Source organism: Dama dama, chromosome 14 (assembly GCF_033118175.1).
Source record: "Dama dama isolate Ldn47 chromosome 14, ASM3311817v1, whole genome shotgun sequence".
NCBI classification, from domain to species: Eukaryota; Metazoa; Chordata; class Mammalia; order Artiodactyla; family Cervidae; genus Dama; species Dama dama.
In genome coordinates, this window is record NC_083694.1 from 71944665 (window position 1) to 71959841 (window position 15177).

At 40.2% G+C, this 15177-nt stretch overlaps 1 protein-coding gene across 1 annotated transcript in view; it reads right to left on the reverse strand.

Moving 5' to 3' along the window:
- Positions 1 to 12475, reverse strand: part of ZBTB41 (zinc finger and BTB domain containing 41) — a 33646-nt gene extending 21171 nt beyond the window's left edge. Inside the window, exons 1-3 of the mRNA XM_061161071.1 lie at positions 12371 to 12475; positions 10486 to 11725; positions 614 to 821 (exon numbers count right to left, since the gene is read on the reverse strand). Coding sequence (XP_061017054.1) covers positions 614 to 821; positions 10486 to 11608 — 1331 coding nt within the window. The 5' untranslated portion in view covers positions 11609 to 11725; positions 12371 to 12475. The remainder of the gene's footprint in view (positions 1 to 613; positions 822 to 10485; positions 11726 to 12370) is intronic.
- Positions 12476 to 15177: the final 2702 nt, after the last annotated feature.

The window sequence follows — 15177 nt, forward strand, 5'->3', positions numbered from 1 at the left end:
TTAACAGTGATTATAAGAATCAAGCAGTGATTCCTTAATTAGAGACAGGCACATCTGAGTATTTTAAGAATCACTGTCATTTTAATATATGAATGTGTGTGCCTAAGTTTAAGCAGAAATAGTCAAAAGTAAAATGTAATCATTTTAAATATATTCAGGAACCTATCTATTCACAGAGAATCTTCAAGGCAACTCATTTGACTTTAGTCCATAGTTCAGTAAATTTAATTTCTCAGTTAAATATAAATATTCTCTCACAAATTTTTATATACTAAAGACAAAGCTGAGCATGAGGAATAAGTTTTCTGGAGTGGTATAATCATATATGTTGAAAATATACTTGTCAAAACCCAAGACACAAAACCAAGGATAATAAAAATGCTGTTTCTTAAACTTCTAGAGTATAGATTGTTGTTTTTGTTTCAACCTCAAAAAACTTAATCTCACAAGTATGAACTAATATTTGCTATTCTTTTCTTAAAAAATTTGTCAACTAGAAAATTTTAAGCAATGAAAGGACTGGAGACAAGCACTCCATAGATGTGTTTAGCTCACTACATATTAAAATTAGAAGGCACATTAAAGTCTACTATGGAAGCAAGATCATACTTGCCTCTTAACATGCTTGGCTAAAGTCTTCTTGCTTGCATGAAGTTTATTACAATAAGGGCACTTGTGCTCCTTCTTATGAAATTCTGTTTCATTACTGTGCTTCTTTCTGTGAACAGTTAGGTTAGACTTTGTCGAATAGCGCTGGTGACAAATATCACACTCAAAGGGCTTCTCACCTGTGTGAACACGTGTGTGGCTCTCATATTTCCCTATGAAGAGACAGAAATTAAAATTAAATTCAGTACATTTACTACACAGTGACTGAAATTAGACAGCGGAATAAAATCTCATGATCAACAGTACATTTAACAGACACAAATTGAAAGGAACTTACAGGTTAGCAGACCTTTTAAAAATATCACAAAAGGCAACATAATATGTTATATAGCTCACATATTTTCATCTCTCTTCCCACAGAAGGTAATCTGGAAAGGGTACTACAAATCTGGCATTACTCAACAAAATGTATCCTTTGCTACAGCCCATTCATACTAAGACTTCTCCAACTTGTTAGACATTAGGACCCAAGAACATCACCTGGACTTGACTGCATGCTTAACACGAAGTTACTAAGGCCAACATAGTTAGGGAATAAAGAGAAGTAAGGAAATGACAAAATGCATGGGTATAATGCAGACACCTGGAGGCATATTAATGTGAGATCTGTATATATTCTGAATATAATGTCCTAAATTATAGGACCTAATAACCTAAATGTCCATTAACAGATGAATGGATTAAAAAGATGTTGTATGTATGTACACATGTATACACACACACACACACACACACACACACATAATGAACTATTACCCACCCATAAAAAAATGATGAAATACTGCCATTTGTATCAACATGGATGGACCCTAAGATTATCATACTAAGTAAGTCAAAGAAAGTCAAATATGACAAAGTCACCTATCATATGACAGGTGAATCTAAAAATAATACAAATAAAGTTATTTACAAACAGAAACAGACTCACATACCTAACAAACCTATCATGGAAAAGAATTTATATATATATAAAACTGAGTAATTTTGTTGTACACCTGAAACTAACACAATATTGTAAATCAAATATAGTTCAATAAAAAAAAATTGAAAAAAAGAAATTTAATACAGCTTGTCCAAAGAGAAAAGTAACAATTAAAAAATGAAATAAAGGATACATTTTGGCTCAATTTTTATTTATATTCCTACTTATGGTAGTGGTGGTATGTTTACTTGCTAAGCTGTGTCTGACTTTTTGCGACCCCATGGACTGCAGCTGGCCAGGCTCCTCTGTCCATGGCATTTTCCAGGCAAAAATACTGGAGTGGGTTGCCATTTTCTTCTCCAGGGGATCTTCTGGATCCAGGGATCGAACCCACATCTCTTGTTTCTAGTGCACTGGCAGGCAGATTCTTTACCACTGAGCCATCTTATACTAAAAGCCTTTTGCATCATTATTTAGAATATACAATTCCACATTATAGAGGCAGACCAATATCAATGATAGGGGCAGAGACCCTGGATCCAGGCACCTGGACATGAATTACGACACTTTAAATTGCAGGCTATCTGACCTTGGACAAGTAACTTTTCTCAAACCTTTCTTATTTGAAAAAGATAATACTGGAATAATGAAAATATGCACAAACAAAAATGGAATAATAGTATTTACTTCAGAGGATTATTGTAATAATAAGTCAATTAATACACATAAGACACTACTGTTTTCTAACCCATTATAAGGTATCAATTAACACTGGCTATTATTATTACACTGTAATCAAAGTTGTGAATATGCACATCTAGTAGCATAAAATAGAAATTTTAACTAAGGATACTTCTGAAAGGCAACAGAAAGAAAAAAAAACACTATAAATATGAAGAGTAATTTTCTATGATAAGCTTAGCTTTGCTTTGTCCTGAAAAAATATATATACAAACATTTTTCTTCAGGTGAAAGCTAATAGGAAAGTATAACATTTCACCCATACACTTTAAAAAAATGCCAAGTCCTATATGTATCATGGAGATTAGATAAAACACAAAATATTCTAAGGCCACTGAGGAGAAAAGATAATCATAATTATCTGTCTACCTTCACCAACTTATCACATGTATCTAAACATGACTTTTGGAGTACAGCTGCTTCACACGGCTGGGCTAGTCTCTGCTGTGCAGCCATGTGAACCAGCTGCATGCAGACATCTCTCCCCTCCCTCCTGGGCCTCTCTCCCACCCACCCCACCCCTCGAGGTCATCACAGAGCACCATGCTGAGCTGCCTACGCGATGCAGCAGGCTTCCCCTGCCCATCTATTTTACACATGCTAGTGTATATATGTGCATCTTACCTCCCAGGCCACCCTCCCCTTCCCACCCACCCCAGGGTCCACGAGTCTGTTCTCTACATCTGCCTCTCTTCCTGCCCTGCAAATAGGTTCATCTGTACCATTTTCCTAGATCCCACACATGTGCGTTAATACACGTTATTTTTTCTGACTTACTTCACTTTGTATGACAGACTCTAGGTCCATCTACATCACTCCAAATGACTCAATTTCACTCCTGTTTATGGCTGAGTAATATTCCACTGTACATATATACCACATCTTCCTTATCTATTCATCTGTTGATGGACATTTAGACATACTGTGTTCTTGGATTAGAAGAATCAATATTGTAAAAATGACTATACTACCCAAAGCAATCTACAGATTCAACATAATCTCTATCAAACTACCAATGGCATTTTTCACAGAACTAGATCAAAAAATTTTACTTAGTATAGAAACACAAAAGACCTCAAATAGCCAAAGCGATCTTGAGAAAGAAAACCAGAGCTGGAGCAATCAGGCACCCTGACTTCAGACTACATTACAAAGCTACAGTAATCAAAACAGTATGGTACTGGCACAAAAACAGAAATATAGATGAGTGGAACATGATAGGAAGTCCAGCAACAAAGCCAAGCACCTATGGTCTCCTAATCTTTGACAAAGTTGGCAAGAATATACAATGTAGAAAAGGCAGCCTCTTTAGTAAGTGGTGCGGGGAAAACTGGACATGTAACAGAGAGAAATTAGAACATTTCTTAACAGCATACACAAAAATAAACTCAAAATGGATTAAAGACCTAATGCAAGGCCAGACACTGTAAAACTCTTTGAGGAAAACAGAGGCAGAACAACACTCTTTGACATAAATTGCAGCAAGATCCTTTTTGACCCATCTCCTAGAGTAATGAGAATAAAAGCAAAAATAAACAAATGGGACTTAATTAAACTTAAATATGATTAAATTTAATAAACACAAAGTGTATTATCTAAAAATTAATTGCACTACACTTACATAACAATACTGAAGAAAGGGAACCGAGGTATTTCCCTTAATTGAGGAGGGAAGGATAACATTATAAGCAAAGAAAAACCAAAATATGATAAAAAATCCACAAGGTATTTAAGCACAGACCGTATGACCATCTTTTGCTTCTCTGGTGGTTCAGACAGTAAAGAATCTGCTTACAACACATGAGACTATGGTTCCATCCCTGGGTCAGGAAGATATCCTGGAGAAGAGAATGGCTACCCATTCCAGTATTCTTGCCTGGAGAATTCCATGAACAGAGGCGCCTTTGTGACCATGGGGTCACAAAGAGTTGGACCCAACTGACCAACTAAACATACACATACATATTAATATGCATATAGCATAACTATGTATTTCTAACCCTGAACTATCCAAAAAAAGTTGGAAAAGCATGTATTTTTATTACTTTTTGCAGGATATAACCAGAATAATACTGCTATAACATAATCTCTTGGGGGAAGTGTTTTCTGAGTTGATTTTAATCTTTCTCTATTATAATATGGCATGCTTGAATTATACTCAAATTAATTAAAAAAATATAGCATGCTTGTACTGGATTCCACATTTTTACACATTTATGGGATATCAGAAAAGGCACAGAATCCAAACATTATCAATATGTACTCAGTTCAGTTCAGTTCAGTTCAGTTGCTCAGTCGTGTCCAACTGTGCGATCCCATGAATCGCAGCACGTCAGGCCTCCCTGTCCATCACCAACTCCTGGGGTTTACACAAACTCATGTCCATCGAGTTGGTGATGCCATCCAGCCATCTCATCCTCTGTCGTCCCCTTCTCATCCTGCCCCCAATCCCTCCCAGCATCAGGGTCTTTTCCAATGAGTCAACTCTTCGCATGAGGTGGCCAAAGTATTGGAGTTTCAGCTTCAGCATCAGTCCTTCCAATGAACACCCAGGACTGATCTCCTTTAGGATGGACTGGTTGGATCTCCTTGCAGTGCAAGGGACTCTCAAGAGTCAATATGTACTAATAACCCACAATTTTAATTTGGCAAAGATAGGGGTCATTTTATGGAATTAAAACAAAAAAATTTTCTGTGATTGTAAAAGTTTTCACGTTTCACATTTTTCATAAGCTTGCTTTTTAAATTATGTAAATAATGAATCAAGAGTATACAGTATGGTTTTTAAATGACTAAGTTACAAGTGATTTTTGGAAAGGGGCTATTCTTACTGGGGGATTGATTGACTGCATACTTAGCACAGAGTCTCAGAACTGAAACCTAACTTAACCTCCTACTATTCAAGTCTCCTGATTTTTACCCAAGTGACTGGAAAGAGCAACTTAATAAAAATATTAGATTATAAGAAAAATCTTCCCCCAAACCTTTTATTTTCTATGAAAATACCTGTGTTGGGAAGATGTTAAATTAACAATTAGTAGAATTTCCCCTTTATTTAGAGTCAAGAAAGTCTTGCTTGCAAATTAAGTTATATGTAGTTGAATAATAAAGCCATAAGTGGCAGTTAAAGATCAAAACTACTTCCGACTGTTAAACTTTCATTTGCCTACAGACCAGAAGACTTAACAGGATTTGACCCCCAAAAAAGAAAACTGTTTTAAAATAAATTCAATAAAGTCCAAAGACACCTATGAAAATACATAAATTTGAATAATTCACTGTAACAATCAGAGTCTCTAAAATAAAAAACACATTTCTGTTATGTCAACTCAAATTTATGCATACAGGCACTGCAGGATATGCTATCTGCATGGCTTTGAATTTTTGAACAATAAGATACACAGCTTCTGAGGGAACACTGAACCACAAAGTCAGGTAAATGTACAAAGAAATCCCAGGTTTAAATCAACTGGTAGGTTGTTGAGGGTGGGGGTTCTCCTCGCATAAACACAGACAACAAATCTCTTTTCTTATCGGGTGGGGGGGGGAATTCAATAATAATGTATAAATCAAGTGTTTACTTCAAGATTATCAAATAAAGTTTCCATGAAAAAAAACCTTGGTGTTCCTTCACAGAATACTAAGTTATGCCCAACCATTCTTGATCACCAATAGAAAATACATAATATTAAGAAATTTCATCCACAGAATTTTTCTGACTGAATCCCAATATGAATTATGTCCCAAATTAGGAGACACAGAATACACATATTTACACGTAACAAAACTTGACCTTGGGTTTCATTCCAAATGGGTCATGCAAACTTATTATCAGATTTCATATGGAGCTTTTTCAAAGAGAAACATCACCAAATTAGCTCATTATATATCTCATACACCAAATCTTAAATTATACCTGAAATTTATTCATTTGGCATGGCATGAAGAACACTTCACTAAAATATTTAACTTTAAAGTAGAGAATTATGCCATAAGTCAAAACTCTTCCCTATTCAGAACCAACCAGAATCTGTCAGGATAGTCTAAACAAGTCACTTTTTTTTAAAAGCTACAAAATATTTTCTGCTTCTAGAAGAGATCAAATTTAATCTAAAGAAATATTTTAGTTCCCAGTAGGAAGGACAGAAAAGACAAATCATCCAAATTTTTTTTCTCTCACTCCAATCTGTCATCTTTTCCCTATATGATTTTTGCCTTTTCACCCCGAGGTTTTCAGTTTAAGGGGGAAAGGTCAAAGGACTCTTATCTGCATGAGAATGAGCAGACAGGAGGACAGCTGGAGCCTCAGGAAAAACACTAATGGATTAGGAGTCTGACTCTGAGCATCTATGAAACACATCAAAAAAGATAAGAGATCCAAAGTGAGAGAATCAAATTAGTAAACTACATATGGTTCCAGAGCTTATTAGTTACCTCTCATAAACCCACTCTGAAACAGCAAGTTAAAGGCTTCTTACAAGTCAGATGTCAATCTTTCACCTTAGTTCAATTAAACAGGAGCTTACTGAAAACTTACTATTTCATTTGAAATGACCTGGGGTATCATGAAGGATACTAACCAAAAGTAACAGACAACACCTTCCAGCTCACAATCTGATGAGGCAGGGAAATAACCAAAATCCTAGGTGGACATTTTAAAAACCTCCTAAAGAAATGTGGGTGATACGAGGGTTATTGGAAAGTAGCCCTGGAAGTGTTTCAAGAATAAAGAGGACTTCTGATAGAGATGATACAGGAGGATACTGAAGAATCACAGGTCTCCTCCATCTGCCTTTTCTTTTCATTCTACCCATCACCAGTCCACTGAAGCCTGCAGCTCTGATCCAGCCTGTCCCGCATCCCGTTCCCAATGCCACTCATCTTCCTAGTTCAAGCCTGCAATAACCCTCTGCTCTTTCCAACTTCCTTCTCTTCCCTGAAGCCAGCCGACCTTTCTAAAACTCCTGTGGTGGTCATTTCCTCTGTTTTCTCAACTTTTTGTCACTTACTGGATAAAAACTCCTCTGCACTGCATACAAACCATTCAACACATGACCTCTGCTCACTTGCCAATCCTCATCTCTCATTACGCCTACTTGCCCACCCTGACGGAGAAGGCAATGGCACCCCACTCCAGTACCCTTGCCTGGAAAATCCCATGGACGGAGGAGCCTGGTAGGCTGCAGTCCACGGGGCCACTAAGAGTCGGACACGACTGAGTGACTTCACTTTCACTTTTCACTTTCATGCACTGGAGAAGGAAACGGCTCAAATGCTACCTGCTCCATGAAATCTTTCCCGATTCCCCTAAGCCTCTGTCCCTGTCCTGATAAGATTATCTTTATTATAATATAATTGTTTTTGCATGTATTCATTAATCTGTAAGATTCTTGACAACAAAGAACATATCACTTCATAGTTGTTTAATGTCTGGCATAGTACAGACACTCAGAAACTATATTAATGATGAATAAGAGCCGTTAGCATTCATTGCACACCTAAATTTCACACAGTATTGTAATTTCATACTATATTCACACAAATTTCACAAAGATTATCCTATTTAATCCTGACAGTAACCCCCATGAGAAGGTACTATTAGCTATCATCCATTCTATCTGTGAAGAGACAAAAGTACACACAGGTGAAGTAACTCACATAAGACCTGGAATCAAAAATGCAGGCAGTCTGACATCATCACAGCTTACATCAATGCTTCGTAACCAGTGTGATAAAATCATAATCTCAATCTCTTCTCTCTTTCTCTGCACAGGGGAGAAGTCAGCAGCCCCAATGAGGCTAAGCAAAAGAGGGGTTCAATAAGAGGGGGATAATATAAAACACATTCAGAAAGGAGGCTGGAAATAAGCTGACAATGTGATCTATTGATTCCCACATTTATCTGATTATCTGAACTAACCTTTATTCAAAAAGCCGAAAAATGCCTTCTTAGTACATCAAGACCCTAACTTAGGCAGTATTTTCCCAAATAGTGTGCACAGAACTCTAGTTTCTGGGGGGTTTCCAAATGTGCCGTGATAAAGTTATCTAAGAAAATGACAGGTTAAGTAAAATTAACAGGTTTCTTTGCTAGAGAATTTGAGAGTGTTAACAGAGATTGAATATCGTCTTCCTTGTGTTACCTGAACACAGAACCCCTTGCTCACAATGCATCCCACAGGCCCAGTGTTGGATACAAGAGCCTGATACCTATCTGCTGGGCCCACAATGCCACTGGCAGACTGACCCTGCTCTCACACATCTCAAATCAAATTAGGCCAAATTAAGGAAATGGCAACCTATTCCAGTATCCTTGCCAGGAACAATCCCATGAACAGAGGAGCCTGGCAGGCTATAGTTCATGGAGTGGCAAGGAGCCGGACAAGACTGAGCAACTGGGCACGACTGAGAACAAGGTATGATACAGGAAGCATGTGATAAGAATACAAAGTCTAAAAAAGCAGAATCAACTGGAAAGATGAAATACTGTCAGCTACCTCAATTCAAGAATGTTCTTCTGTTCCCTGTAATGCTCACAGTACATGTTCACAGCTCTACAAGAACATTTACCAGCCTTAGTTTAACAAGCTACTTGTATCCACACACTCTTCCAACTGACTAGTTGCTCAAAAAAAGTTACTCTATTCATTTGTACAGAAATTTAAACACAGTAAAAATAGCAATGAATAATTATTCAGTTGGATTGTCAAGAGCATTCTAATTTAGAGAAAAATATTCAAAGGCATAAAAAAGAAAAAAAAAGGTACCTACTGCTATGTCATAGTTTACACTGTTAAGTTTTGAGAGCAAATGATTACCAATACCTTATTTAACCAATTTCCTCCTAAGTCAATAACATAAATGAGTGAAGTGAAGTTGCTCAGTCATGTCTGACTCTGCAACCCCATGGACTGAAGCCTGCCAGACTCCTCTGTCCATGGGGTTTTCCAGGCAAGAATGCTGGAGTGGGTTGCTTTTCCTTCTCCAGCGGATCTTCCTGACCCAAGTATTGAACCTGGGTCTCCAGCACTGCAGGCAGGCTCTTTACCATCTGACCCACTAGGGACACATGGGGATATATTAAATGTATAAGTAATTTTACAATAATAAGTAAAATAATAAGTAAGTCAAATAATACTTACCTGTTTCTTTTTCATTCTATGTGGTAAAACATATTCCCCAATTTCATAACTCCCATTTATATGTAAATAGGTGAACTGTTGCAATTTTAAAGTTCACATTATAAAGTCCATATAAGACACCTCCAAAAATTATTTTACTAGCAAGTAAGCTCTCTTGAAATTAAATATTCAGTGATTGCCTGCAATGCAGGAGACCCAGGTTCGATCCCTGGGTTAGGAAGATCCCCAGAGAAGGGAATGGGAACCCACTCCAGTATTCCTCCTTGGAGAATTCCATGGACAGAGGAGCCTAGTGGGCTACAGTCCATGCCGTCGCAAACAGACACAATTGAGCAACTAACACTTTTACTTTCATATGCTTTTCACTTTCATATCACTTTTCATATGCTTTTCATACATATGCTTTTCTAATAAAGAAAAAATTGATTTATTATTATAATAACCCAAGAATACTATTAGGATACTTCCTAAAGTCTCTGCCTACAGAATGAAGGCATTTCTTACATTTAGTAATTTAGTTTTATCCTTAACTATTCTTAATCTGAAACATCCCAGTTCTAAACAGTACTGGATACTGGAAAAGTGACTATATTTATAACTCACATATTACCACACTCAAGGGGAAACAGTATAGGAATTATTAAATTACATACAATATGACCTATTTCAATTTTCTATGATGACTCAAAAACAGCACTTAAATGAAATTAAATTAGCATATAAATCAAAATGCTACATTCATAATTAATGACACTCTGGAATTTTTCATACTAAACACAGGAACTAATGAGCTACTGCCAGGGCATGAGGAAGAGAAAATAAAAGCTAATGTAAATACTTAATTCCTGAGTCACAACAAATTTATCATAATAGGATAAAACGCAGATCAAAAATCAAATACCCTCCATACTTTTCAAAAGTTATTTTCAAAGCTTAGTTTTTAATTATCACCTTTAAAATATCCATAAAAAGTAAATTATTAGAGACAAGAAACAAGCTTTTTTTTCTTACCTATGCGGTCAAATGTCTTATCACATTTGGGGCACTGCAGTATTTTTTTGTTACTGTTCTGAATGATTACAGGGGTTAACCCCTCATGAATGCTTCCGACAGAATCACCGGCCTCTGGCTCCTCTTCTGCATCATTCTGATCTTTTTCACTCTGTTCTTCAATGTCAGAATATTCATCTGACATTTCCTCCTCTAGCTCATCTTCTTCAGCATTATATTCACTTCCGGGATCCTCAGAATCATTTCTATCTAACTTTTCCTTATCAAAACTGTCTTGATTCAAAGTGTCTGACCCATCACCACTTTCTTGCTCATCATCACTGGTGTCGTCAAACTTAACAGGGCACTTTCGATTCCGTTTTGATCTTCTTGTGGAAAAACTTCTCTCCAGCATTTTTAACCCATGTTTTTTCCCTAATAAAAGGGACCTATGGGTTTTCGACAAATGATTCTCTAAAGACTTCTTATAACAAAAATGTCTACTACAGAATTTACACTGATGATTACTTGATAGTCTTCCAGTTAATTCACTTAGTGTTTCTTCTGGTGATGACTTTTCAGTTAGCTCAGACTGAAAAGTGGCAACATTTTCGTTATTTAGCAGCTTAACTGCATCTATAATATCCAGAAATTTTGCAGCCTCTAAAACAAGAGGGATTTCATATTTGTACACAAAAAATTCTGATGTGTAAAGAAATTCAAGCAAATGCTGAAAAACGGAGTGCGTTACGTGATCCAGGGTGACAACATCCGTGCTCGGATTTTTGCTCAAACATGCATGGAAATAACTACTGCCAACAGCAACGACAACTTTATGGGCACTAAATTCTTTTCCTTCTACTATGATAAGTAAGTCACAGAAAGACGGTTGCTTCTGCCTGTCATCATTCAAATACTTCAGCAAGTTCTTATTGTACTGCAAAGAACTCAGAAGTTTTCTCTGATCCGGGGAGGGAGGAAGTTCCTGATAACAGCGCAGGGCTTCAGGAGCTGGTCTTTCTGTGGAATGAGTGTAGGTTACTTGGTCACACTCCGCTACAACATTTCCTTCCGGGGAATCTTTATGGTAGCCTAGATGGATCTTCTCGTCAAGATGTGAAGTAACCTTTCTCCTCTTCTTCATTGCAGTACAACGGTTTCAGAACAAGAAACTTCATAAGTGTCTTGAGGGATTTATGAAGGAAAACAAGATTGTCTGGGATCACAGCTTCTGGAGGGGCGTGCCCGAGGGTTGCATGGTCTGTGAAGAAGAGAGTAAGAACCACGTAAAACAACTCCACGGCCCAGCGATCCTAAATCACTCGTGGTACTGTCAACAAATCCTTCCTAAACGAGAAGTAAATAATGACAAAGTCACCGCTTCCACTCATTCCTGGCTGAGATTTTAGGGCGGAGAACGAGGAGGGCCGGGTTAGAAAAAGACAGCCAACAAAAGAATAATTTCGAAGGAGGAAGGGCACACCTTGCAGGCCCTATTCCCGAACAGAGTAGCGGGAAACGGGGCAGAAAGGGAGGCTCCCCCGCGTCCCCCGGGGAACAGGTTGAGGCGGCCACCTTCGCGATGCAAGGGCGCCGGGGCGCTGACACTCAGGCCGTCGCGGCCGCGGAACCCACGTTCTCCACCCCCCGCTCCCCGCCCACCATTAACACGCTTCCCCCGGGCCGTGAGGCGCACCTCATCGCGGTCGGCGAGCGTCCAAAGGCCGGAGGCGCCCGGCGGGACTGCCCCGGGAGCGGCACGGAGAGGAGGTCGGGGTCACCCGGGGAACGACCGCCAGAGCAGAGCCTCCCCGGGCCCCTGCCGGGCCGAGACCGCGCCACCGAGGGCGACCCCCCGCCGCCCGCCCACCCGCTCCCGGCGCGGATGCCCCGCGCGTCCATTTACCCGGGAACGCAGGGCTCCCCGCTGGCTCCCGGCCGCCAAGCTCCACTCCGGGCGCGCTCGCTCCGGCGCCGAGCCACTTCCGGGTTCAGCCCCCGGCCCCGCCCGCCCGTCCCCTGCCGTCGCCCCGCCGCCGCCGCCGCGGCCACCGAACACGTCAGCCGCGCGCAGCCTCGCTGCCGCCCGACACCGCCCCCACCCAGCGCGCGGCCCTGCGCATGTGTGCGCGCTCTCCGTCCCCGCGCATACTCCGTGATGCCCCCGCTCCTGAGCGACACCAGCGACGACACCGCGAGCCCGTTAGTCCAGGTTTTCGCGGCGGTTCTGTGGCCGCTGGCCCTGGGGGACAGCCTTGCGGGGACCGGCGGAGGAGAAGACTAGGCGTAGTTGCGTAGGACTGGGCGGGGGCACCGCGGCGCGAGTGGACGGCGTCCTGCCGGCCTGGGGCAGTTCGCGGCGGCCCCTCAGCGGCTGGCGACAGCGTCTCTGCCAACGCCGCACCGCGTCTGAAGAACCCAGCCGGACGCAGCTAACGCAGTTGCTCCTAAAATTAGTGTATGACTTCTTACCGTCCACAGAAAAGTGTACGTATAAGCATACAGCTGGTAGGACAGGAAACAAAGCCGAAACAAGGAGAAAAGAAGGTCCACAGACTAACTTTTGGGGCCAGTGTCCAGGATTGTGCGTTTGGAGCACAGTCCCAGGTGATGCCGGGGTTGGTCCCCCGAAGACTACACGTTTAGTAGAGGGTCCTAGTCGTGTGGTTTTCCAGAACCCGTTCCCGGTTCCCCTGTGGATGGACCTGGTACAGAAAAGTTATTCCTGACACTTGTTAACGGTAAGGCAAACTTTGTTCAGTGGGATTTTGTCCTGGGGTGGGTAGAGACTGGGTTCAATTCCAGACCAGGAAGAGTGGGAATTTGCAGACCAGGAGCTGCCTGGGGGTGGCAGGCATGTCAGTGGATGGAGAACTGCCAAGAGATAACGCGGGGTGTGGGGGGATTTTGGCTAAACTGACCCAACAGGATTCTGGTTGTAGGCAGGTGGGATTGGTTAGACATCACCTGGTGGGGTGGGGTTGGGGAAGAGGTTAAGGAACCAGGTATCAGATATATAGAGGGTGGGGTATTCCGGCTAAACAGACCTAGCTGGATAATTGAGGAATGCAGAGACAAGTACAGAAGCTCAAAAGTGAGAACCTAACTGAGAAGGGAGTTTAGAGGAGCCTGATTAAAATTTGGTCAAGGAGAATCTTTGTTAGACCTCATCCAATCAGTGGATCGTCTTAGAGCAAAGACTGAGCTTTCCAGCGAAGTTGTTCTCCTCAGGACTTCAACCTGAAAACTCTGCCTGGGTTTTCAGCCTGATGCCGTGAAGTGTCTGGACTGAAGATTGGAACATCAACTCTTACCTGAGTTTCCTATGGAAACTTCTATCCATAGGCCTGTCCTATGGATTTCAGACTTACTAGCCCCAAGAATCAACCATGCAAGTCCATTCCTTAGAATATCTATCTATCCTGTCAGTTCTATTTTTCTGGAGAACCGTCACTGGTACACTAGCAATGAACAATAGGAAAATAAAATTGAAAAATAATGCCTTCGTATTTTCCTCAACCATGTGGCACCAACATCCAGGTCCCTAAGGTGTCAGAAGTCTTTGTCAAAGGAAGTAGCAGTGGGGTGGGTGCCCACAAGGAAAGCGCAGAGCCAGAAAGCGAAGACAGAAGGAAATCCACACTCTTGAGAACCTCTTTCCTATATCTTCCTTTTGCTGATCTGTCATGGTCTTAATTCAACATCCTTTAAAAGGCTGTTTCACAAATTTATTTCCGAAAATGAAAATGTGTTTCTTCATTTACTCACTGAATATCCATTGAACAACTATTCTGTACCCTGCATGTAACATTTTAAATAAACTTAGTCATAAAAGGTGTTATTTGACAGAGTCAGAAATATAAAATACCTGGGAATATGAAATACCTGAGCACTCTCCCTAAAACACAATTCAGAGACATTAAAGAAGACCTAAATAATTGAAATATGTCATATTCATAGATTAGAAGAGTCCATATTGTAAAGATGGGGATCAAGGGACTGCTTTGTTGGCCCATTGTCTAAGACTGTATGCCCCCAATGCAGGGGGCTGGAGTTTGAACTCTGGTCAGGGAACTAGATCCCACATGCTGCAACTGAGACCCAGTGTAGCTAAATACATATTTAAGAAAATCAAAAGGCAGATGAGGGGAATATATTTGAAAAACATATGTCCACCAAGTAAAAAGAACTATTACAGCTAATGAGAAGGAAAAAAAAAAATATTTAAAATGAGTAAAATACTTGATCAGACATTTCTTGAAAAGAGATAAATGTGTGAAAGGTATTATCTTTAAATTGCTTCTTAAAGGAGATTCTAATTAAAGCCACAGTGAGGTACATCCATAAGAATAACTATACTTGACTGATAATATCAAGTGTTGATGAAGATGTTTCAGCTGGAAGATAGATATACCAACTGATGATGATACATCAACTGGAAATCTCATTAACTTTAAAAAATAAATATTTATTTGACTGCAACCAGTCTTAGTTGCAGCTCTTGGGATCTTTGCTTCGTCATGCAGGATTTTCTCATTTTCGCGCGTGGACTCCCTAGTGGGAGGGCTCAATAGTTGAGGCTCAATAGTTCCCAGACCAGGGATTGAACCCACATCCCCTGCATCGCAAGGTGGATTCATAACCACTGAATCACGAGGGAAGTCCTTTATTCACTTCTTCCTGAAATGTAAAATGGTATAAGCACTTTAGAAA